This window comes from Callorhinus ursinus, unplaced genomic scaffold (genome assembly GCF_003265705.2).
Source record: "Callorhinus ursinus isolate GAN/ISIS: 27379988/994484 unplaced genomic scaffold, GSC_fseal_2.0 scaffold76, whole genome shotgun sequence".
NCBI classification, from domain to species: Eukaryota; Metazoa; Chordata; class Mammalia; order Carnivora; family Otariidae; genus Callorhinus; species Callorhinus ursinus.
The window spans coordinates 1,480,974-1,504,722 of record NW_027397138.1 but is presented as its reverse complement, the minus strand read 5'-3'; the positions used below and the strand labels follow the sequence as shown (position 1 = coordinate 1,504,722).

The window sequence follows — 23,749 nt, the reverse complement described above, 5'->3', positions numbered from 1 at the left end:
AATTTCTCTTAGTGTCAACGGGACTTCCAAAAGGATCTGACTCTTCGCTTACCTCATAGCTTGTGACTGGCCCTTGGAACGGAGTCCTGCCCAACATCTGTCCAGTGTTATAAGATACGGTGCCGGGGAGCTCAGAGCCGAAGCATCCCTGAGGGAGAAGAGACTGAAGAAATTTTAGGGAGAGAAGATGGCAGATAATTATTTGGACAGCTTTTCACAAGAGGGAGTCTGTTTCATTAGCGGGGCAGAGAAGGTTCTGGTTACCAGAACTGATAGCATTAGTGTTGGTCCGCGTCCTCCTGAGGTGTTACCAAACTGCCAAGCCCTTTCTTGGTGGAGAAGGGAGTAGACGTATAAAGAAAGGAGAGTGTCTTAGTGATCTTTCATTATGAGAAGAAAAATCTGCCTGAGCTAGCTTAAGCCCAGAGAAGAGGACTGTTTCCTGAGAACATAAGGGTGTGAGGGAGTCCCTAGGCTGGGAGTGCAGGCAGGCCTCGTGAGGTCTAGGGGCCTGGGCTAGCATGTCTGTGAGAATCAACTCATGGTTTGTGTTTAGGGGTCTATGTCTGTCTGGATGGCTGTTTTCCTCCCTCCTCGTAATGCAACATGGACTCTCATCCACCTTTCTATGTCCACCTGCTTGATTGTTCATTGCCTACAGTATGGCTTTCTCTGCTTCTCCGCTTCTCCAAAGCACATGCTGGAATATGGCTGTTAGCCTAGGAGCTAGGTTACCTGTCCTTGTCAGCATCACACCTCTCCCTGGCTCCCACTTCCACGTTCCCAGACAAGAGACTCTGACTGGCCTTGCTTGGGCACGTGGCCCCTCAGGTTAAACCCCCTCAAATGGGAAGTGCTGGGCAGGGGCAGATGAGGGGGACTTTGTAGTACACTCATGGCTACTTGTCACATTAGCCCCGTGGGTGGAGGACTGTAGTAATGGCCCTTCTAAATTGAGTGTTAGCCAACTCCGTGGAAGTTGTCTGTTCCGTGGAGATCCAGTCAGGAAGCGCTTGCCTCATGCAGGCTGTCTCCCACCGGTGCTGGACGTGGGTCCTCTGCTGGGATGCACAGAGGGCCTGGCCACTTTCAGTCCCATCTCCTCTGACTCCCACAGTCTACGGCCTGTTCTCTGGTAACGTCCTTTACATTCTTTTTGCTCAGAGCGGCCCAGAGACTGGACTCCTAAAATCAGTCTCAGCAGTCAGAATGAGACTTCTAGTCATTGGCGTTTCAGAGGAGGTGTGTTGGATTGTGCGTGCCTCCTCTTCCCTTAACTCTGTCACCATCACTCCCTCTTGCCACATCCAAGGCAGCGAGAACATTCCTTGAGAAGTGCCGAGGAAATAACCGTGCAGAACCAGGTGCCAAATTGGGCTAGTTGGGCATTGCTGTGTGAGCATATGGGATTCAGAACTTGAACAGAGTTTGCTTGGTCTGTGTTTATGTCTACACACATATGTAGAGCCACAATCCGGGAGAGATGTAAATCCCCAAAGAACCAGCCAGTTAATGGGATAAACCTTGGTTCTGGCTGAAAGGAGAGAAGAGGGGAAAAGAAGACCTATCTTTTACCTTCCACGCATTCCAGTAAATTTGTCAACCCTTGGTCAAGCTGCCTGCTGGACTCCCTGTCCCTTCAGTTACATGGGGCTCAGGGAGAAACTCCTCAAAAACCCATTATCTCAGGAACAACCTCGAAATTGATACTTACTTGAGAAGAGCCCAGTCACAACTTTGCTCCCTCATGAACTCCAGCCGTAAGTTGGAGCACTGCGTTAAAAACTGGCAGTATGGGTCCCCATCATCCCCCCCGGTCCAACCCGACACACTCCGTCCCAGGGATTCCTCAACAGAGCTGGCTAGGGCCCACCACCCCGTGGTTCAGCCAGCAGTCAGGCTTTGTGCTCAGAGCGTATGTGCAGAAACCGTTCCCACAGAGTGGCCACTCTGGACCCACCGAGAAGGTAGGATGGAAAGGGAGCATCCTTGAATTACTGGGCCAGTTCTCTTTCCTCTGGCTCTTTCCTCAGGAAAGAGACTACCGTCTGACCTGCACGAGGGTCAGAGCTCACTTGGTTTTGGTTTTCTCAGTGGTCACATGGAGTCGTTATGAGGTTCTGTTATAAGGCTCAAGACACGGTGCCCGAGATAAGGTAGGCCCCCAGTAATATGTCCGCTCTTGCTGTTTTCTGCTGAACGTCTGTTGTGTGCCACGCGCCATGGTAGGTATTTTACCGCTGGTCACTCTAAACCTCCCGTCAGTCATGCAGACTAGATCTCGTGAGCTCCGTCTGAGGAGATGAGTCCGGCACATCTCACGTGCCCACGGCGAACCGCTGTACGAAGGTGCCAGAAGCAAGCCAGGTCGGCCTGGCTACAAAGCTGTGCCGCCGCTGTGGTTTCCAGAGTCAACAGTGTATGAGCAGACGTCCTCTGTGTAAATGGGACTGGAGCCATCAGCTACACAACCCCCTGCTCCACGCAGTTCAGGGTAATTCATATCCACTGAGTAAACAGACCATTCTGGGCAAGAGTTCTCTTGTGTCAACTTGCCTGTTCTAGGAATTCTCAGTATATACGTTGGAACTCAACCAAAAATTCAGTGTGAGGCTGATCTCTCTTGAGCTATGCCAAGGGGCTTAGCTAATAATAAGCTGAAGGGACCTTCTTATGCCGTGATTTCACCCCTGGGACTCTCGCTGGGCAGCTCCCAAGAGATGCCCTTTAAAAATGGCTCTGACATACCTCGATCCTGTGTCTCTTGGGCCACAGCCCCCTGCGCACAGGCTCACTGCCGTGACGGCCGCCCCCCTCACATGCAGGCCTCAATTAGATGTCCTCTTTCTGTTCTCACAGCACCTGCGCAAGCATGGTGGAGCGACTTGTCACACTGCCTCTGCGTGTGTCCTTGCTCTCTTCCTGCCCGACTGAGAGCAGAATGCCACGACCTACTCATCTTGCGGCCCTAGAATTGATCATGCTTTTAGGAACGCCAGCAAGAACCACCACATTATCATAGTTGACACTACCTGGGCACTTCCCACATGCATCTTTCAAGTAGGGACTGTTGTGATCCTCACTTTAAAGGCAAGGAAGCTAAAGCACGAAGAGGCTCGTTTGCTTCCAGAGTCCCAAAACCGTAAGAGGTGGCGCTGGACATGAAGCCAGGCAATTTGCTTCTAGAACCGAGCTTTTCACAATACTCTCTAATGCGTCCATGTAGTAGATGCTTCATTAATTAATATTCGTACATGGATACACATGTGGATGTGATTGCTGTGTCTGGAGAAACATGATATGGCCTGTGACATGCTTAAACCTCTGCAGTAATGAGCATGCCAGAGCTCTTGTTCACTTTCTGCTTCTCTCATTCTGCGGTTCTGCTCCCGGCCTGCTTACACAGGGGAGGCACACAGCACCGTGCTCGTGAACGTGAGTCAGAGAGGCCCAGAGGCATGTTCTGCCTCTGCACTGATTGAGCACTCCCACTTATGTGCGTGTGTGACTTAACCCCAGGGTCATTTTCCTCGGCGGGAAAGTGGAAATAATAGTGTGCCTCCCTCACCCAGTAAACTGAGAGGAGAGGGAGTAATTAAAAGGAATAAAGACACCGTTCTTGGAACATGGTACTCGCTCGACAAACATGAGCAGGTTTTGTTACTGTTGCTACTGTCGTGAACATTATTTTTACAACTTTGCCATGGAGAACACTGCTTCCTGTCAGTGGTCGCAAAGTTCTGAGCCAATGCGAGTGATACTAAGTGATGTTGCTGCAGCCTGACGTCCAGGGTCTTTTCCAAACTCATAACAGAGATGTTTCCATCCATGAATTTCAGAGGACAGCATCCATGTCTTTGCCCCATGGTGTACACCTGTGAGGTTCAGGGAGCCTGAGCAGAGGAGGGAACCGGGGTCAGTCCCAGCCATCTGATGAGTGGTGGCTTCAGGGGCAGAGTAGACAGCTGTGTAACAGAGGATGTCAGGAAGTACCTAGCAGCTAACAAGAACTACCGTGTGTTATACAGTTGGCAATGAACTTGGCACGATTGAGAGTCATCCGTTCGTTCAACAGTATTGAGCCAAGCACTGTTCTAGGCTCAGGGAATCGATAATGACCAAAACAGATATCTAGGATATTCAGGTCTTTGTGCTTTATATGTCTCCTCTCCATCAACAGAGTCATCAAAGAGCACTGTGATGTAGATGTTCTCTTTCTAATTTGGTAGTAAGATTAGATGAGATTTGATTAGATGAGGGAGCTGAGTCTCAGAGAGGTGAACTATGCCCGAGACCTCATAGCTGGAAAGTGGTGAACTTGGGGTTTGAATCCAGTTCTTTCTGATGTTGAGGTGCATGCTTTAGCCACAGTATGATATTAAGGAAATAGCAAATGCCGGAATCCAGGGTGTGGGTGTGTGTGCGCGCACGGCAGGCGCATGTTGGAGGGGAGGAATATTTAATTCAAAAATCTAAATAGCTGTCATTGTGACACAAAGAATCGCGATCATCAACTTGCAAAACTCAAGAAGCCCTGACTGTGCCTCTGGTCTTGAGCTTGGTCTATCATTTTACTCTCTTCTGGTCAAAATCAGTGTGTCCTTGGCTGCCCTCAACAAAGAAAATAACTTTTACGCTTAGGTTGATAAGCAGGCAGAAGCTCTGAAAGCCAGTGGTTCATTCCCAAGCATGCTGAGTAATTCCTGGGTGCCCTCCAGAGCCCGGACAAGGCCCCTGGGCACCAGGCCTGTTGAGATCTTGTCCAAACCCATGGGGCTGGTGTCCAGATGTCATTGACTCTGCCCTGTGAAATGCTCTGGGTCACTCAGGGCTGTGGATGGTAGGGTGCAGAGCCATGAGCTGCTCCTGACCCATTTGATGAGGTCTTTCACGTGGCCATTCTCCACGGATTAGGAAAAAAGTTCCAGAGGCAGCATCTCAAATGCCACTGAAAGGGAGAGGTGGGGTGGACAGTAGGTGATTGCAGCGAGGCACACGGATAGCCCAAAAGTAATGCCGTGCTCAGGGTCAGGATCTTGGTGGCTTCATTTTGTTTCCAGGGGAGGCCATTGCTTCCAGGCAGTACATCTGCTACTGAGCTATACAAGGCTACTCAGTCTGCCAGTTCTGAAGCGTCCCATGCACGTGACCTCACAGTGCAGGGGCAGTGCTGTCCAGGGGGAAGGACATTGTAGCGGGACATCAGGGACCCGGATTCTGGCCCTGGCTCTGTGCCAGATGGCAGGGGGACTGTGGACCGTTGCCGTCGCCCCTGGGCTTTCCGCTTCTCACTCATAAAGCAACGGGGGTGGCACTGGAGGGGGACATTTCCTGTGATCCTTTCCGGCTCAAAAACCGTGAGTTTGTTAGTGCGTATTTGCAGGCTTGAAGGTCTTTTTTATTCTCAGGCCCTGTATTCAAAAGCACATCTCCTGCTCCTTAAGACAGCATTCTTTCCATTGCTTCATTGCCCACAGGGCTGGTCCTTAAGGTTTGATAACTATGAAGTCCATGGGTGACTGTACAAGGAAATATGAATGAATAAAACCACTGGCACGCACTGGTGGAGCTTCTATTGGATGGTGGCTCTCTGTGTTGCAGTGTGGGTCACGGAAGGATCCACATAACCCGTCAGAGGCGTTCGAGTGGTGTGGGTCCGTAGAAATCAACCTCTAACTCTTACTGCTGCCGCTGTAATCGTACACCTTCTTTTTGACAACTATGGAATAGTGTGCACATGGTTTACGTAACCAATTTTTTTCAGTAATGAAGTATTTTTTTTCCATGTCATTGTCTTTTATTTATTTATTTGTTTTTAAGATTTTATTTACTTATTTGGGAGGGGCAGATGGAGAGGGAGAGAAAGAAGTTCAAGCAGACTCCGTGCCGAGGCCGGAGCCCCATGTGGGGCTCGATCCCACGACCCTGAGATCATGACCTGAGCCGAAACCAAGAGTCAGACGCTTAGCCGACTGAGCCACTCAGACGCCCCTATTCTTATTTAATTTTAATGGCTGCAATGCAGTCTCTTGTAGGGTGTACAGTCTTGCACCTTGCGTCCATTCAAGTTTTTCCACGTTATGAACAACATGACTAAATATTCCAATTTATTTTAAAAATAAAATGTATTGCTTCTGTTAACAGGAAAAATATCTTCGATAAACAGTACTGACCCATGATGCCATTGGCCGTCCCTGCTTAAGCTAAGGTGGTGGTTAGTCTCCAGGAAGGCCGTGTGGAGGCTACTGAATGCAGGGCAGCTGTTGCACTCCACACCCTGTGATCGCCATCAGTTACACTGTCACTGAATGAGAGGAAAGCCATTTCCTAAACCCAGAGCAGTGTCCCTAAATCCAAAGCAGTAACCCTTTCCTCTCTTGAACAGAACTCGGAGAAGATGTGGGGGGCCAGGTCATATGGGAAGAGGATCCAGGACAGCATTGGAGGCCTGGGTTGGAGTCCCCTCTGCTGTCTGGCCTCAGCAAAGAGCTGAACCCTCTAGACCTTGGTTTATTTTTCTGTGAATGAGAATATTAGTATTGTTAGTCCTGCCTGCCCTTTTGTTACAGGTTCGGAAGACAGAAGCAGGGGAGGTTGTGAGCATAAAATGAAATCATAGGTACAAGGTTAACAAGAAGCACAAAAGTAAATGTTGTACAGCAGTGAGTTATGGAGAATATGGGGTCAGTAGTTCTTGGTGTCCTGTTCGTCTCTGGTACTGTGACCTGGAATGTATCTAGAGTTAACAGTGGTTTCTGAGCAAGCCCTTACCTCACACATCACCGCTATTAAGAGGGAGCAAAGCAGTAATTCAACCCTCCACTCTCTGCATGCTTTTTTAGTTCTAATCCTTGCCAGATGTAGACTGGCCATGAGCCCAGAGGGCAGTGCTTTCTGATAGAGGTAGTTTTGTTCTTGTCTCCCTTCTAGACAAAGAGTTCTTGAAGGAGAAGGAGAAGTTGGAAATGGAGTTAGCAGCCGTGCGGACCGCGAGCGAGGACCACCGGAGACACATTGAGATCCTGGACCAGGCTCTGAGCAACGCCCAGGCCAGGGTCATCAAGCTGGAAGAGGAGGTGAGATGGGGGTGGGGGCAGAGCCCAAAGGGCCTCCACTTCCTTTTCCCAACCAGCACCCCTCACTGGAGCCAGCTCCAAAGCTTTGAGTCAGGGGGAGGGACAGGAGGCCTCCCAGATAAAAATGAATACCAACAAAGTTTATCCAGCCCAGAGCCAGGCAAATTCTGAAACACAGCCGTGAAAGAGCTCACGTTCCACCCGAAACCCAGCCTGCAGCCCATTGGTTGGCAAGTGTCCAGGGCTGGAAACAAACGGAAGGACTGGAAACCACTGGTGCCTGTAGAGAAAAGAGGCTAACAGTTTTTTGTTTTTTAAATAGTTTATCTGCTCTGTCTTTGGGCTCTTGATTGCTTTAAAAAAAAAAAAAAAGGCAAAAGTCTTCTGATAGGGTGGGGTTGGCGTGGCATTCAGCAAACCGGTCTCCAGTTTCCAGAAGTTGGCTCAGCTGAACAATGACTCCCCTCGTCCAGGAAAGTTTGATCCCTCTCAAGCATTATGGATTTAGTGGTTTCCGATTAAATCAACCCTTCAGATGACATTTTGTGAGGTAGACTTTGCCATGAAGCCTGACTATGGACGTGGATCGACCATTTCTGAGGTTCAGGCTAGGGGATTCAGACTGCAGACATGGTGGCAGAGGAGGAGGAGTGGCCTAGGCTGGAGGACGGGAGCCTGCTGCCCCGCACCTGCCAGCCCCCAACGGCAGCAAGCCCCCCGGGTCATGGGGCCTGACCTGCGCAGAGCCACTGCCGAAAGTAGAGACTCAAAGTCTGAAAGAGGCCTAAGTAAGTTATTCCACACAAAGTACTGACCTTGGTGGTTGGCACACACAGCAAACAGGGTTGTTACTAATCCAACTATTGTCGAGAATGAAAAGCGACCCCTTCAGAAGACCTCTCCTGACGCTGGGTAACTCAAGTGTCCCAGCAAATTCAGTGTCGCCGTTCAAGCAGCTTAACGGGAAGGTTGTTAAGTCAACAAAGGTCTTGTTCGCTAGAAGCCTTTTAAACCCACAAGTCCTGTAGAGGAACTGCAGTTTTAAGACTAGCATGAGGACCCAAGTAGCAGCCCCAGAGGATTCGCGTTTACCGCTGTGGAACTCATCAGCTAGGACTTCCGTTTGGTGCAGAAAGCGACCTTAATCCCTAAAGGACACAAGGTCTGCTTTGAGGACAGGGCCAGGATTCCTCATCATGGTTATAACTGAAATTAGTCAGGTTGCCATCTCCATGTGTGGAGCCAAGGAAAATCATAATTTTATAAAAATCTTTTAATTTTAATATTTCTAATAAAGTACAAGTTAATTACAAGCTCCTTAAAGACAGGTGTTTTTTTTTTTAAATCACTACTGTGGGTGTTCTTGTCATTCTAGAAGATCTTTGATTGCGTGTAGCTTCTCCAGAATCTCTCTTTTGTCTGCTTTCCAGTATCACTCCCCGTTCTTTTTAAAGTTTCTTTTGAGGGGTCCTAATTCAGTTCAGATAGCTCATACCGAGTGCTTACGCTGACTCCAGGGCCAGACTCTAATGAATTAGAATCCTGATCCTGGGATGTGTCAGTGTGTGACTTCAAGTCATGTAAGCTCTTCAGTTCTCTCTCTTAGATGGAGGTAACAGAGGAGCTGTCCCTTTACTGATACCGGGAGGATTCGATGAGATCATTGCATATAAAACACAATGCTTGGCATGGAGAAACTTCAAAAACATTGGTTGATGTGAACTTTTACTCTTAATCATCCCCATTCTAATATACTCCTTGCTAAGCTAAAGGCTGAGACAAAGGTGAATGAGACAGATCCATGCCTTCAAGGATCTTGTAGTTGGTTAGGAATAAGAGCTCTCCATTCAGCAAATATTTCTTGAGTACCTACTGGATGCCGGGTACTGTTGCAGGCACTGGGGACACACCGTGTACCTCGGCCCAGCAGGGATCGAAATGCACAGATCTCATGGCCCTTCTGTTCTAATGGCTGCATGCGTGCCCAGGAAACTGCATATACTGTGTAGGATAAGTAGTGTATGAACGGGACTCAAAATGTTTTCTCAGCTAAATCAGCTTCTAGCACAGAAGCCTGCAGTTAGTAAATCCTCAAATGTCTATCCAGCTGACTCAAGTCATCAAAAGCAGAGTGAATGAAACGGCCCGATGGAAAATGATGCCACGAGCAGGTTTAGAAAAGGCCGTGGGGTTGCTGCCCACCCGCCCCTCAAAGGTCAGAAGCACCTCCATCTTATCCAGTGACTGTGGCCAGGAGCTCCCTACGGTGCTGCCTGCGAAGTAACAAACCGCTGTTTGTAGCAGGCTCTTCAACCACTAGCATGTTCCCGCTTGCCAGCCGCGGGCCGAGCTCAGGATCTGAATCACCTGCACGGCATCAGCACACCCAGGTGCAGACAGGAGCTACCATCTGGTAGCTTCTCACCCACGACCAGATCGAGTCAGCACCTCAGCCTGGCATTTGGCATGAGCCGATTCCCAGAAAGCTAGAAAGGGACCTGGGATTTATGGGCATGAGCCAGGCTCCTAACTGGAGGAAGCCAAAAGTCTGGGAGTGAGAGTTGAAGTTGTCCATCTTGATTCTAATTTCTGTGCCTGATGTGACATTTCCATAAATCCTTTTTACCTCAATTTCTATCTCCTCGGTTATGGTGGTGGTTGAGGGTTCATGGTGCCCTCCCTGTCTCTCCAGGGCTGTCCACCACTCCTCTGTAAAGGGCTCAGAACTCTTTAGAAGAAAGCTACTCCACAGATATCTACAATAGGACATTTTATCTTTATTCACACACAAATGTGTACACACACCTACAATTTCTTCGTGATAGCAAGTTACAGTTATTATAGAAGATTTGAAAACTTCAGAAGAGAATAAGGAAGATGAGAAATTCCTATTGTGCTGTACAGATAAACATGGGGGATGCTTTTAAGTCTTTCCTTCCAGTCTTTTTCCATGCGTCGATGATGGGCAGGCGGGCGGAGCTGTGAGCATGTATAGAATTTTTGATTCTGGGTTTTTTACTTAACATTATAGAATAAGCTTTTCCTTGTGGCCTTAAAAACTCTTTACTAACTTCATTTCCAATGTCTGCAAATGCTGTCATGATTAAGCAGGCACCGAGGATGGAGCTCAGAGCTGGACCTCTGGCCGAAAGCAGGTGCCCTGGTAGGGGTCTCTCATTCCAAGCATCGCATCCGTTCTAGGTGTAACTTGTGGCCTTTGTGTCAATCCTTTCTGTCCCAGCACAGCAGAGGGATGGCATTAGGGAAGGTCCATACACTCGTAGTTCAAACAGGATCCCCAGGGGGTAATCTGACCCCCCTACCCACCCACCTCCATCCCAGCTTTGGGAACTGCCAGTCTAAGTTCTCTGCTCGTCTTCACTGTCCCCTGCTCAGTTACGAGAGAAGCAAGCCTATGTGGAGAAGGTGGAGAAGCTCCAGCAGGCCCTGAGCCAGCTGCAGTCTGCGTGTGAGAAGCGAGAGCAGATGGAGCGGAGACTGCGGACCTGGCTGGAGAGAGAGCTGGATGCGCTGAGGACCCAGCAGGTGAGGCCAGGGCCACACATTCCTCCAGCACCCTGCTGTGGTTCAGGCTGCGCACTGCGCATTGCAGACTCAGGGGGATGAGAACTCTCCCTATCCCCAGCGAACCAACGTTGCGGCCAGTGGAGGAACCAGTCAGTCCACTCGTTGCAGTGACAAAAGTCCTTAAAGAGAGAAAGTGCTGACTGCCGGGGGCTTGGCACAGGGGAATGCGACTGTAGACAACTTCCCAAGGGAGGACATTTGAGTCAGACTTTGAAAGATGAGTTTGTTGGACATTCTGGGGGATGAACATCAGAGGTAGCAGAGGATTTTGTGTAGGGGAGAGAGGTGTGGAACAGCATGGTGCTTTCCAGGTGGCCGGCTGCCACTAGCTGGGGGAGAATGCACAGCGAGGTCGCTGCTGAGGAGGCAGAGGACAGCTAATGGAAGGCATCTGGTCAAGTTGAGAGATTGTTCTTGTTTCTGCGGTCAGCAGAGAGCCAATGACTAGGAGCTCTTTAAGCTGGAGAGGAACATGGTACAGCGGATCAGAGAAAGAGCCATCTCATGGTGTCAGGAGGATCTGGAGGGGTGAATGTGGAAGTCCAGGGGGCCAGCCTGAAGGCTCTTGGTGCCATCGAGGGTGTCATGAAGTGGGATTCCATGCGGGAGCTAGTAAGAGGGTGAAATGAGTCAGGCCTGATCATGAGTGAGTTTTCAGAGAGAAAGGAGAGGAAGGAGTTCAGGACTATCCCTAGGATATGATATTGGCCATAAGCTCCTAGTTCTTCTGCCTTTCCTTCTTTGTGCCAGTAACAGCTGTCAATAAAACCTAGCTGCTAAAAGCTTAGAGTTACACACCCCAGCCCAGGTCCATGTGTGCCTCAGCAAGGAAAGCTCTGCAGCTGGGCTGGGCTCCATTATACACTGGTCAAAGGCTCCTGGCTCCAGAGAGAGCCTGGGGCTTGTGTGTCATCAGCCAGTGCAGTGGGCAAAGCCCTCTGTGCAGCTGCTGAAGGGTGTGCTCTAAGTTGGGAACCAGGGAAATGCAAGGCAGGGCTCCACGGAATTATCTACTGGATAGAGCATAGTGGTTGTGGTTGGAATACTTGAAAACACTTGAAAGCATCTGTTCAGGCCAACTCAGCTCTTTCTCATGGCGGGCACACACATTTTGCTCTGGGTGTGTGTACTTGGCTAGGGAAGGAGGTGTTAGTGAGATTGCCCAGAAAATTAAGGAACCCACCCGGCCTCCCACGATCTTGGCTTAGTTGCTAGCTCATAGGAAGGGTGAGTCTGTCTCTGGACTTCTGATCCATCCGGCCTGTGCCATATGCCCTGGTATTTAAGGCCCACCCTTGAGTTCTTCTCAGTAACTGAGATCTTGACCTCCCCAACTTGAAGGTAGGCTTCTCTGGTGCCTGGTACCATCCTGGCATCTGAGGGATACCTAACGAGTCTTTGGCTGACAAAAAGAGCGCATCTCAATACTTAGAGCAAAAGAGAATGTTCTTTTCCAGTTAATGTGCCACCCACACCCTACAATCAGATTACTTCTCCTTGGATCTTCTGTTTTGAGTGCTGCGAAACCAGACTCAACTCCATTATCCTTGTTATTATAAGGAATCTCCCTCCACCATAGGAAGCGCAATCGTACTTAGCATCATTGGAAGCTGAGAGGTGGTAAAAGAGAGATGAAGGTAAGAGGAAGAGAAATGAACGCGTGTAAGAATTCACCATCTAGGGTGCCTGGGTGGCTCAGTTGGTTAAGCGACTGCCTTCGGCTCAGGTCATGATCCTGGAGTCCCGGGATCGAGTCCCACATTCGGGCTCCCTGCTCAGCAGGGAGTCTGCTTCTCCCTCTGACCATCTTCCCTCTCGTGCTATCTCTCATTCTCTCTCTCTCAAATAAATAAATAAAATCTTAAAAAAAAAAAGAATTCACCATCTTCTCTTTCTTGCAAAGAGCTCAAGATAATTGTCACATCTCACTACCACAGTAGCCCTGTGAGGTAGAAGAGAGAAGGGGGAGAATGTTCTCGAAGAGGGAAATGAGGCCCAAGGCAGTTGAGAGACCAGCCCAAGGTCATTAGCTAATTAGGACATTCTTCTGAGATGAAAACTTGAAGGATGGAGATGGTGTCTGTATTGCTCACTGTGCATCCCTAGCACCAGGTACATGTTCAGTAAATATTTGTGCACTTGCTGAGTGGGCAGCAAAAGCTGGCCTGCCTGACCCTCCACCCGTTTTTCTGGCCGGCATGCTTATCCATTCAGCCATGCTATCTTCGTGTTCTTGAATGTTGAAATTCATGCTTTTGTTTAAATAACTCTCAATGACCTGAATCGGGGGCCCTGTGAAGAGGTGCCATGACCTCATGTGAGGCCAAGAGGATTTTGCAGAAATCAGCCAGCTGAGATGCCATCACAAGGGAGTGAGACAGAAAATGATAGGCGTCGATGACAGCTTAGCCAAGCTGTGGGGTCTTTTTCTTGGACGGTTTCTAACAGCAAGGGAGCTTCTCATCTCAATGGACTGGTTCATTTGTCCCCCTGCCTGAGATCAGTGCCTCGCCAGCTTTTTGTACAGGTTGATGAGGACAGTTACATGCTTTCTGCTCTATTCTTGCTTAAATGTTGGTTCCTGGCAAGCAACCACCAGATTCTAGAATACTGGTAAGTATAGCTTTAAAAAATCGAATAGAAACATGTGGGTTATAGAAAGCCCCCTGGGCCCATTTGCTTTGGTCTCTCTGGTAGGATTAGATTCTGTGAGGGTGGCTCACCCGCCGAGCTGTTGCTCCGGGTAACGGATGTGGTTCCCGGTAAAGCGTTCAGGAACCCCTCACCTTGCACCCAGCCCTGCATTTACAGTTTGTGATCACCAGAAAACACGAGGAATAATGGGGAGAAATCAGTCTCTTCTGAAGGCAGAACCTTCTCAAAACCCCACCGTCCTGCAAGTCATGCTGTTTAGAGGAGATAATATACCTGAGTTAAAAGGAGGAAAGAAATCTGAAACGTCAGTATCCTCACTTGCGAGCGGTCCGGATAACACAACCGCTTTATTTCCTATCTTCCAGACCGAGATGAAAAGAAAGGGCTGAAAAATTAGCTTGACTGGCATTCGCGGATTTCCGGTAGCACTTTATTTTGGTTAGCCCTTTAAAGTTGATTACAGGCTTTCCTAGGCAGTAGCTAATTTGCTCCCGAGGCCTCTCAGTGGGGCAGACACTCCTTCCTCTGTGTCCCAGATGACAGCCTTGCACCCAGGGGAGCATGTACTTTGGGGCATCTTGCTCCCCTTCCTTTGCCTTTCCGTTCTAATCTCCCAGGCTCAGGGGCAACAAACAGTGGGAATCACCTCCTTGAACTGCGCAGAAAATGCCCTAGTCCAGCAGGCCAAGACTTCGTTCCTGGTGTTGATTTTGGTCTAAGTGAAGGACAGACATGGGACAAGCTGCCTCTTAGTCCTGCAGGGCTGTGTGGCCGGACGGACCCTGGTCCGACGCTACCACTGAGTAACTGAGAGAGATTGAACAGCTCATTCTACCTCCCAGAAGCTGAGTTTTCTCACCTCTAACATCGGGATAAGGTCGTCTTACAGAGTTGCATGAGAATTCGGGGTGGAGGAATTTGGATGGTGACCCTTGGCGGTAGGACCTGGAGGGTTTGCGTTGTGCCCGTAGGAGAGGGAGCAGGGGCATGAGGACAGTGTGGGAGTGAGCTGTGGGGTCCGCACACCCCGTTTCTATGGTCTTCCCCTTTCCTGCCTCAAGATGCATATTTCTCTTGCTTCTCAGAAACATGGAAATGGCCAGCCAACCGGCATGCCAGAGTATAATGCCCCGGCCCTCATGGAACTTGTGAGGGAGAAGGAGGAGCGGATCCTGGCCCTGGAGGCCGACATGACCAAGTGGGAGCAGAAGTACCTGGAGGAGAGTACCATCCGACACTTTGCCATGAATGCCGCGGCCACTGCAGCGGCTGAGAGGTGAGGCCCGCCTGTGGTGCATCCAGAGGATGCGTTCAGTCGCAGAGAGCACCCCCACGCAGTGGGATACTACGTGGTCCTCAAGAGTGACGTTGTGCAAGTATGTCACGCTCTCTCTTAACAGCATGTATGTGTCATGGGCCAGACGAGATTTAATCCTCGTTAAACGTGGGCCTGACCAGAAGGTGGGGCTGCATCCGCTCCTCACCTGGTTCAGGTCCCACCTTCGCAAAGGGCCCAACAGGAACTGTTAGTGGCCTCGTTTTGCAGGTGAAGAAATGAGGCTCAGATTGGTGTGCTGGTGTATTCCCAGTCACGATGGCCGTGAGCGCTGGGTCTCGTGAGCGCTGGGGCTGTGTGTGACCCGAAGCCTGGTTTCTTTAGGTTTGAAGTTGTTGCCGTTGTCAGTTATTACCTCTGCTGCTTTACTTCCTTTTTGTGGGCACACAGCCTTATCCTCCCTTTAAAAATGAGCTTAGGGCGCCTGGGTGGCTCCACTGGTTGAGTGTCTGCCTTCGGCTCAGGCCATGATCCCGGCGTCTGGGATTGAGTCCTGCACCAGGCTCCCTGCTCCGCGGGGAGTCCGCTTCTCCCTCTGCCCCTCCCCTCTGCCCGTGATCTTTCTCTCACAGTCTCTCTCTCTCTCCAATAAATAAAATATTTAGAAAAAAATAAAAATGAGCTCAGAATGCTTGGTAATTGCCAAAGGAATTCTGTTAAAGCATCCTCTTGTCTGAACGAGCAGGTGCTTCTCCCCGACTGCCGGGGCTCACCTGCGCACAGTCTTGTCCGCCCCCCCACCCCGACCTGAGGGGCCGTGCATCTCACACTCAGGGCTCCCGCTGCGTCCCTGCCCTACCAGTTGGCTGTGGGCCCATAGATGCCATGGGCATTTCATTCACAGTTGCTTGAGATTTATCAAAGTTCAGGGTCAGTATAGGTGGAGGAGATCCTCAAATCTCAGAGGAACACCCACGAAACTGGACTTAATTCGGGTTGTTGTTGAACCCTTTGGGAGTGTGGGACCTGAACCAGGTGAGGAGTAAACACTGGATGCAGCCCCATCATATAGTCAATCCCACGTTTTGGGGGCCATGTTATTTTTCTCTTTAATGAGGAAGAGAAGGCCTGTTGGGCTGGAGGGCGTGGGTGTACTCTATAAGGTCTCGTGGCTCTCACATTCATTACTCGTGTAGAAAAGAACCCCCAGGAATGGTACCTCCAGTGGTTCCCCTCCCAGAAACTTGGAGAGAGATCGGTGCCACCCACGAGGGCACAGGTGCCTCTGCTGGGCACCACGGCGTGCTCGCATCTGGAGAGACCTTGTGGACTCATGTGGAAAATGACCACCGGGGATCAATTTCTAGTGCTTGGTTACACATGTCTGCGTGAGGGAAAACAGCCCACAGTAGCCCCTCTGAGCGAGACCCGGGAGCGGGAGCAGACCTTCGAGAGGTGTGTCGTGTGGCGGAGCCCCAGAGTGATGGTGGGAGAGCTGGAGGAAATTGCAACCTCTGATCAGTCCTCCTGCCCAGGGTGAGAACAGCGAAGCCTGGAGTTTTACGGAGCTGAGAGGTGTTTCTTTTCATCTTTTCGTTCTCTAAGGCAATAAGTGCCCTCTCTGTCTTGAGGAAGAGCCCAGACAGTTACTGAGGAATTTGGCCTTCTTTGCCAGATTGGGTCTAACGCCCAGCTGTTGACGATGGCCCTGGGAGTTGTCTCGCTCTGTGGGGTTTTTAATGGCAGGAACACTGCCCCGGCAGGCGGGGCACCCCCATTCAGGGCTTCTTCCTCTGCTGCCGGCTGTGGGCGTGTGATTACGCATAAGCCTTTCTGAGTGTCACTGACTTCCTTCACAAATTACCTAATTTCTGAAACGGAAATGGTAATTCTTGGCTGGTTAGGAGCAGAGAACCACTGGAGTCCACCGGCTGAGGACGGTAGAGCCCCAGTAACCGTGTAAATGTGCTACTTTGGAAGCGTGACACGGGGGCCTTTGTGTGTCATTGTCGTCTCCGCTCCCCGTGCTTTATCGGGTTAGATGCATGTTTGGGAGCCTGGGCCCCGAGAAGACAGATGGGACTGGAATGTCAGATCAGAAGTCGGGCAATGAACGGGTCTGAAGCATAAGACCCCTGTGGTGGGCACCGACAGAGCCCACCTTCAGCCCCTCATCTGTGCTAGGCCCTGCCTTGCTCATCACCCTCCAGGCGAGGGACACTGGTCTGTTGCCCGCAAAGAATGGGAGTCCTGTGGGATTTACCCAGCCTGCTGCTCTCCTCTGCCCCGTTTGGAGTCTCAGATGCACAGGTGGATCAAGGCCCTTCCACAAGTCCCCCTGGCCCCCTTCTTTGCTTCCACGTGTGTTTATGGGGCATCTAATAATTCTGTGGGAAGCTACCTTCCCCTTCCTGCCCACTCCTTCCGCCGTCCTCGGGGGGAAAGTCAGTTCAGAGGAGGTCAGGTGGTTAGCTCCAATCTTCATGTTCTTTTCAAAGAAAACCTCTGTAATTTTGCACTGCTTTTCTTTTGATAGAAAGGGAGAAAGGGGAAATGAATTTTTGAGAAAGGTCAAAATTCTGAGCTCTTGTCTAGATGCTACGTGGCCACATAGGAACTGGTAAAAATGACCAGCCATTCGTCTTGTAACTCTCCAGCCACTGACTCATGCTTCACATTTATAAGCAATGATTTTTAAAGAAATGATTTTTGTTTACCAAGTGCTTTCGCCATCTTGGTGCATTTCGGAGCCATTGATCAGAATTTTGAGGGGTTGGGCCTTTTTTATGGTTTTGAACCTTTTTACAAATTTCAATGCAATGTAGCTCATGTTTTTAGAGTCTTATGTTACCTTGTGAGATGTTTTGATCTAATTCTTCCTGCTATCCTTACTTGGCAGCATAAACATGAATTTTTTAATTGGTGTCTGGCCTTGTGTGAATTTTCCAAAAGTAAATTGGTTGAAAATGTTTTCTCTAGCCACTAATTTCTGTGGTGATGATTTCTGTGCACTATAGGGTGAATTCATAATCTGCAGAATTTGCCTCAGAATTCTGCCTGCACAACAATACGACAAAAACCACCACCAACAGCCCCCGATGCTCAAGAGCACTTCTTCCAAAGTGCTTTTTTTGGCTGTCTGTACGTTTAAAGCTTTTGCTTGTTTTCTATGTTCGTTGGCCTTGTGGTTTATTTTCAGCTGCATTTCACACAAATACCACACTCTCACATGCACCCACTTTGTTGGTTTATTTTATCTTCATGCCTTTTGCTGAGGCCTTCTTCAAAAAGACACAGGAAGTGGGGCGCCTGCCTTCAGCTCAGGTCATGATCCCATGGAATTGAGCCCCACATTGGGCTCCCTGCTTAACGAGGAGTCTGCGTCTCCCTCTGCCCCTGCCCCTCCCCCTGCTCGTGCTCTCTCTCTCTCTCTCAAACAGATAAAATATTTTTTAAAAAGACACAGGAAGCTTCAGCAGTGTAGAGTGGTGGCTCAGGGCATGGACAGAAATATCTGGATTTGAATCTGTCTCCACCTTCACTGAGTGTTGTCACAAAACCACCTAGCCTGTCTGTTCACCTGTAAAGTGAGGATAATAACACCAGCTACCCAGGTTGCTGTGAGGACCGTGTGAGATGCCCTGTGTAGCGTGCTTTACCCCATCCCTGGCATAAAGGAAAAGCTCATTCACTGATAGCTGTCAGTAGAGAGATGAAAGAAGAAGTTCTCTTTGCTGTTCTTGAGTATTCTAGAAAAGAGCTATTAAGATTTTAAATATGATTGTGACATTGGAATGTGAAGTTAAAGAGATGGGAGATCTTTGGCTAAACCTTTTATCAATTTGGCATTCACTAGTCTGAGACACTAGTGCACCTTGCAGTCTGAGATAGACTTAGATCACTTAGACGGCTCAGTTATCTTCCTTTTCCCAGTCGTCATTAATTAGGAGTAAGTAAATTACCAGAAACAATGGAGGAATAGTTGACTTTGACCAGACGCCTGCTTCCAGCTACCCTGCATTTTAATCCACCGTGTCTGTCCCTCCCCTCACTTCACCTCCTTGACTGGACTTTCCAAGGACAGGTGTACGTCTTCATCTTTCTGCCCTGCCACCCGGCCTGGCTGTCACACAGGGGCTCATAAAGCTAGAAGTGAGCTAACGTGCAAGCACAAAGGAAGATTTCCGCTGAGCCTCACCGTCCGAGAGGACCAGTGTGTGTTTCTAAGTATTTGCTGAGTCTCCATTTTACTGCAAAATACTGAAATCACTGCTAGGTGGGTGAGAAATGGAAATAGAACTTTGACTGTGATTGAGAAAGAGTGAGTATGAAGGAATATAAGAATGGAAACACAAGTACAATGACAGCGACACCCCTCCATTGGTAGGGGTACAGGAGGGGTCCACAGCTTAATACCCGATGTCCTTAGCAGCAGGGGCAGGGAATTTTGATCTCTGGATTTTATTTTGTTCTCCCTAGACACTATCTTCATCCTGTCAAGTTTAGGGGGAGAGTTGGCCAGGACTTAGGAGAGGGGGAGGGGGTGAAGGAGTTTGTGGAGAGATATTGTCATGTGGTGCCCTCGGACGCCTCCCCAGGAGCGTCCACATCATTGTCTGGGTGTCCTGTGTCCCCAGGGACACCACGATCATCAACCACTCGAGGAATGGCAGCTACGGCGAGAGCTCGCTGGAGGCCCCCATCTGGCAGGAGGAGGAGGTGGTGCAGGCCACCAGGAGGTGTCAGGACATGGAGTACACGTAAGGGACCGCCGTGTGCATGGCCGCGCCACCGGCCTCCGCTGTGGCCACTCTCCTCAACTCCCCCACGGGACCCGCCAGTCCCTTCCTGCTCTGAACAGCTGACGGGTTCAGCCAGTTACACCCAAGTCGGGAAGAGTGCTTTCTGATTCTCATTTTGGGCCCTCGGGGGGATAAAATCCTCTTTTCCCAGAAAACCTGTCCCTCTTTTATTTTTCTTTTCTCAGAAGACGGGGACATTGACTTCAGTGGAAAGCCAGCCCTGTGTGAGGCTTCAGGGTTTTCGAGCTTCCCTGCCGCCCCTCCCGCCCCCGCCACCGGGGACCCGACACCCTCTGAATTGGCCCCTGAGCACACCTTGGTCTAGGAGGTCCCTGCTGGGAGGCCGCGGCCGTTCTGTCTTTATGTCCTTGGGGCCCCAGGAGGTCCCAGGGTCTCCGGAGAGGCCAGAGAAGGCCTGCCTTTCTGATCGGTTACAAAAGTTCCATTTTGTACAATTTGCAGATTATAAGTGTTTGAAGACTTAGGCCGCACTCACTTCGTCATCCCTGAGTTATATTTCAAGTCCCTGGGGCAGCCCGAGAGAAATGGTTCGAGTTTTTTTTAGCCAGATAGCTTTTGATTATGACCATTTGGTTTTATTTTGTTACACAGTATTAAGAATCTCCATGCCAAAATCATAGAGAAGGATGCCATGATTAAGGTCCTTCAGCAGCGGTCCCGTAAAGATGCCGGGAAGACGGACTCCTCGAGCCTGCGTCCCGCCCGCTCCGTCCCGTCCATAGCTGCGGCCACTGGGACCCACTCCCGCCAGACCTCGCTTACCAGCAGCCAGTTAGCCGAGGAGAAGAAAGAGGAGAAGACCTGGAAGGGGAGCATAGGTGAGCCCCAGGCCTCCTTCAGGCCAGGATCTGCAAAGCAAGAGCTACACAGACGTGGAGAGGCGACCTCACCTGGTGGAAAGGGTTCTGGCTCTGCCACTCATGAGATGCAGAAATGTCACTGAATATCTCCGAGTCTGTTTATCTATCTGTAAAATAGGGAGGATAATCAGTCATGCTTCAGGTGTGGAAATTAGATGAGATATGTGGAAGCCAAGCTAGATTATAAGAGTAGCTACTGGCCATGGGTTGATTCACATCATAATTATTGTCATTATTGCTGAAAGTTGAAGTGACCCTCACAACATAAAATGTCCTCATGGGAAAAGCCCAGAGCCGTCAGGCCTCTGAACTTGGCTCCACGTCTGCTTCCGTGTCTAGAAAAGCAAGGCCACGTCTGCCCTGCTTTCTGCCGTGCGGCGGAGCTGAGGGCAGAACGAGAGAATGGGGAGAAAGTACTTCGGAAGCAGTGTTCTCGAGCATAAGGGATTGGTGGGTGGTGGTTTTTGTTGGGTGGTTGTTGCACAGGCAGAATTTTGAGGCAACTTCTGCCGATGTGGTCCTCCTTCGCCGTGGTGGGTTTCCTAGGGTGCGGGCGGCCCCCTTGGAGGGCTGGCTGAGTCCCGAGTGGAAGCAGGCGGCCCTCCCAGACATGGATCTTCTTCGCTCTTCCCCTGCACTCCAGCAGCTCCGAGGGTCTGGCCCTTCTTTGATGCCTTTCCTCGGGTCAGAGTGTGTTTTGTTTATCTGTGGAACCGAGAGCCAGTCTGCCTCAGCACAGAACCCCAGAGGAGCCTGGCTGCTTTGTGTCAAAGGGGAGAAGGGCTTCCAGAGTGGCCCTGACAGAGTTGGGGGATCAAAGGCGCACAGCCACGTCCCTTCAGCAGCGCCTGCCCACCAAGGGACTGTACTTCAAAGAGGACGTGTGTAGAGAGCAGCTGGGATCATCAGAGACCCTCCCAAGGACCCGTAGCTCCCTCCCCCGGTCAGAGAGCCTCGCGGGCAGTGCTCAGGCAGGTCTGCAGAGGGGGTGGGAAATGAGCTTGGCCGGGACGGATCGCTCCCTGGCAGAAGCGGCTTGTGACGTCCAGCCAGGCAGGCAGTCCCCCTGGGTCTGTCCCCCGTAGCATTCGGCATGTTGGAACCAGGCCTGGGAGCCCGAGGACCCAGTCCGCAGGATGAGTTGCTGTGTTCTCTGCACTGGTGTTCCTCCTCATGATTGCGACTGTCCACACGTCACAAAAAACCGAAGGGGACTCTCTGGGAGGCTGAGCAGAGGCACACATTCACAATTCCCAAACAGTTTCCACCATCTCTTGCTTCATGGGCTCTGGAAGGAGGTAGAGGTGGCCGCGTATACATCCCTGATGGCCCAGGGCTCCCCGGTGGGATGACAGGCTGGTGACTTCATTCCACCAGAGCATCCTTGTCAGACCGTGGAGGTTCGACAGCAGGGTGATAAGGGGGCAGGAACACGGGCTGGCCTTGGAGTCGGGTACAGACGCGTTTGAATCCCATTTCTGCGACTTCCTAGCTGTGAGAGGTTCATTTCTCGGAGCTCCCCTTTCCTTTGCTGTAAAACAAGATAAGGACAGGCCCTGTGTCAGAGGAGTGTTGTAAAGTAGAAAGTGAGCCAGTGTGAGTGAAGCACCTCGCCGAAGACCCTTGTTCCTCACAGTGCAGTGGGAGGACCCCAGCCAGCATCACCTGGGAGCTCCTTGGAGCAGCAGAACCCCAGGCCCGCCCACTGAGCCAAACCGTCATTTTCACAATATATCCAAGTTATGGATACACACGTTACATGTGGAGAAGTAGTGCTGTGGACAGACTGAACTGCGCCGCGGTGTTTTATGAATGGGCACCTTGAAATAGCCCTGGCCAGGATCCTCTGTGGATTGCTGGCTGCTTAGGTGAATGGACACTTGATTGTGCTTACTACCACCTTTTCTGTGGGCTGGTGTTCTGGGGCGCTGGCGCTGTTTAGAAATACAGACGTTGTTCTCCTGGCCGGCACATCCCCTTTCCACGGCAACCTCCGCTTGGGGCAGCGGGGTGGCAGCAGGGCTAAACGATCCTGCCCAGAAGGCTGGCCGGCTCCCTGCTTCCCCGGGGGCTATGGCTTTCCACTGCAAGGGATCCGCTTTGGGGAATAATGTGCCCAACTCGGGGTTGCCCTGACCGGGAAGTGTGTTTGCCTTTGAAACTGGGCCTGCGGGAGCCCCTCCATGACCAAGAGTGGGGTGGTCCTGTGGCTGCTCAGAAGAGCTGCAGGCCACTGGCTCTGTGTCGCAGATCCAGGAAGCCTTCTGTGTGTGAGCACGCATGCGGTGCTCACAGCTAGCCCCCCTGGCCCATAGGACGGCATCGTCTCTAGAAAGCCTGGCAGGAATGCCCCCTCCCCTCGACACAGGCTGTTAGGCATCTCTCGCTACCCGGGGCATGACTTTATCCCGCCGTTCTTCATAACTCATCATCACCAGTTTACATAACGACTTCTCTCCTCCACAAAAGAAAAAAAACCCACATAGTATTAGAGAGGGGACTAGGTCTTTCTTTCTTTTTTTTTGTTAAGTCCCTCAGTGCTGGTCCTCCTATCAGGCACGTGATAAGCGTTTATAAATGCACGTGGTAAATGAGCCAATGAATGAATGAAGCAGTCCTCCTTCGAGAAGGAAATGATCTCCAAGACTCGGGGGGGGGGCGGGGGGGTTGGTTTGTTTTTGTTCAAAGAATGGCATTGAAGCCGCTGTCCTTGTGCCCTCAGGGTTGCTGCTGGGGAAGGAGCACCACGAGCACGCCTCCACCGCCCCGGCCGCCGCGCTGTCCCCCAGCGCCTCCACCGCCTCGGCCGGCAGCGCCCACGCTAAGACGGGCAGCAAGGACAACAGCACCCAGACGGACAAGGGCGCTGAGCTCTTCTGGCCCAGCATGGCCTCCCTGCCCAGCCGCGGCCGGCTGAGCATGACCCCTTCCAACAGCCCCGTCCTGAAACACCCGGGGGCCAAAGGGGCTGCAGAGAAACCAGGTATGAGCTTCTTCCCTCCCTTTACCCAGAGAAAAACCACAGAACTCTGGCCAGGGGCCAGGGAGGGAACCTTTGGTTGGGACCTGGGGGTGGGGTAAGGGGGGGCAGGTACCAGGGGCCCCCGTCAGCTCCCACTTCATGAGGTTCTTTATAATTATGCTTACCCTAATGCACTTTATTCTTATGGGAATGAAATATGTGTAGACACTTCTAATTGATTGCCTTTTAAAGAGTACATAACTTGAAGGTACCGTTTTAATGAATGCTTTCGTAATCAGCCCTTTCCCAGGGGGTGAGAATCAACCCGCTGCGGGGTGTTAGGGAATTAGGTTCCCCCCCGCCCCAGTGTCTTTGGGAGCTAGTGCCAGGTACCATACACATCAGAGGCACCAGGGATGTAGATATTGCCTGGGAGGGGTTCACCCTTCAGGGATTCAAGGTTGAGGGTACCCTCTTGAGTGAAGGGGAAGACAGATTTCACTGCAGGG

General features: G+C 50.8%; 1 protein-coding gene across 6 annotated transcripts in view; it reads left to right on the top strand.

Moving 5' to 3' along the window:
- AMOTL1 (angiomotin like 1) overlaps nucleotides 1–23,749 on the top strand; it is a 116,773-nt gene that overhangs the window by 86,467 nt on the left and 6,557 nt on the right. For all 6 annotated transcript variants that reach the window (XM_073887125.1, XM_073887122.1, XM_073887121.1 and 3 more), the window contains 6 exons: nucleotides 6,931–7,076; nucleotides 10,473–10,622; nucleotides 14,405–14,595; nucleotides 19,233–19,355; nucleotides 20,010–20,236; nucleotides 23,001–23,261. In XM_073887125.1, coding sequence (XP_073743226.1) covers nucleotides 6,931–7,076; nucleotides 10,473–10,622; nucleotides 14,405–14,595; nucleotides 19,233–19,355; nucleotides 20,010–20,236; nucleotides 23,001–23,261 — 1,098 coding nt within the window. The remainder of the gene's footprint in view (nucleotides 1–6,930; nucleotides 7,077–10,472; nucleotides 10,623–14,404; nucleotides 14,596–19,232; nucleotides 19,356–20,009; nucleotides 20,237–23,000; nucleotides 23,262–23,749) is intronic.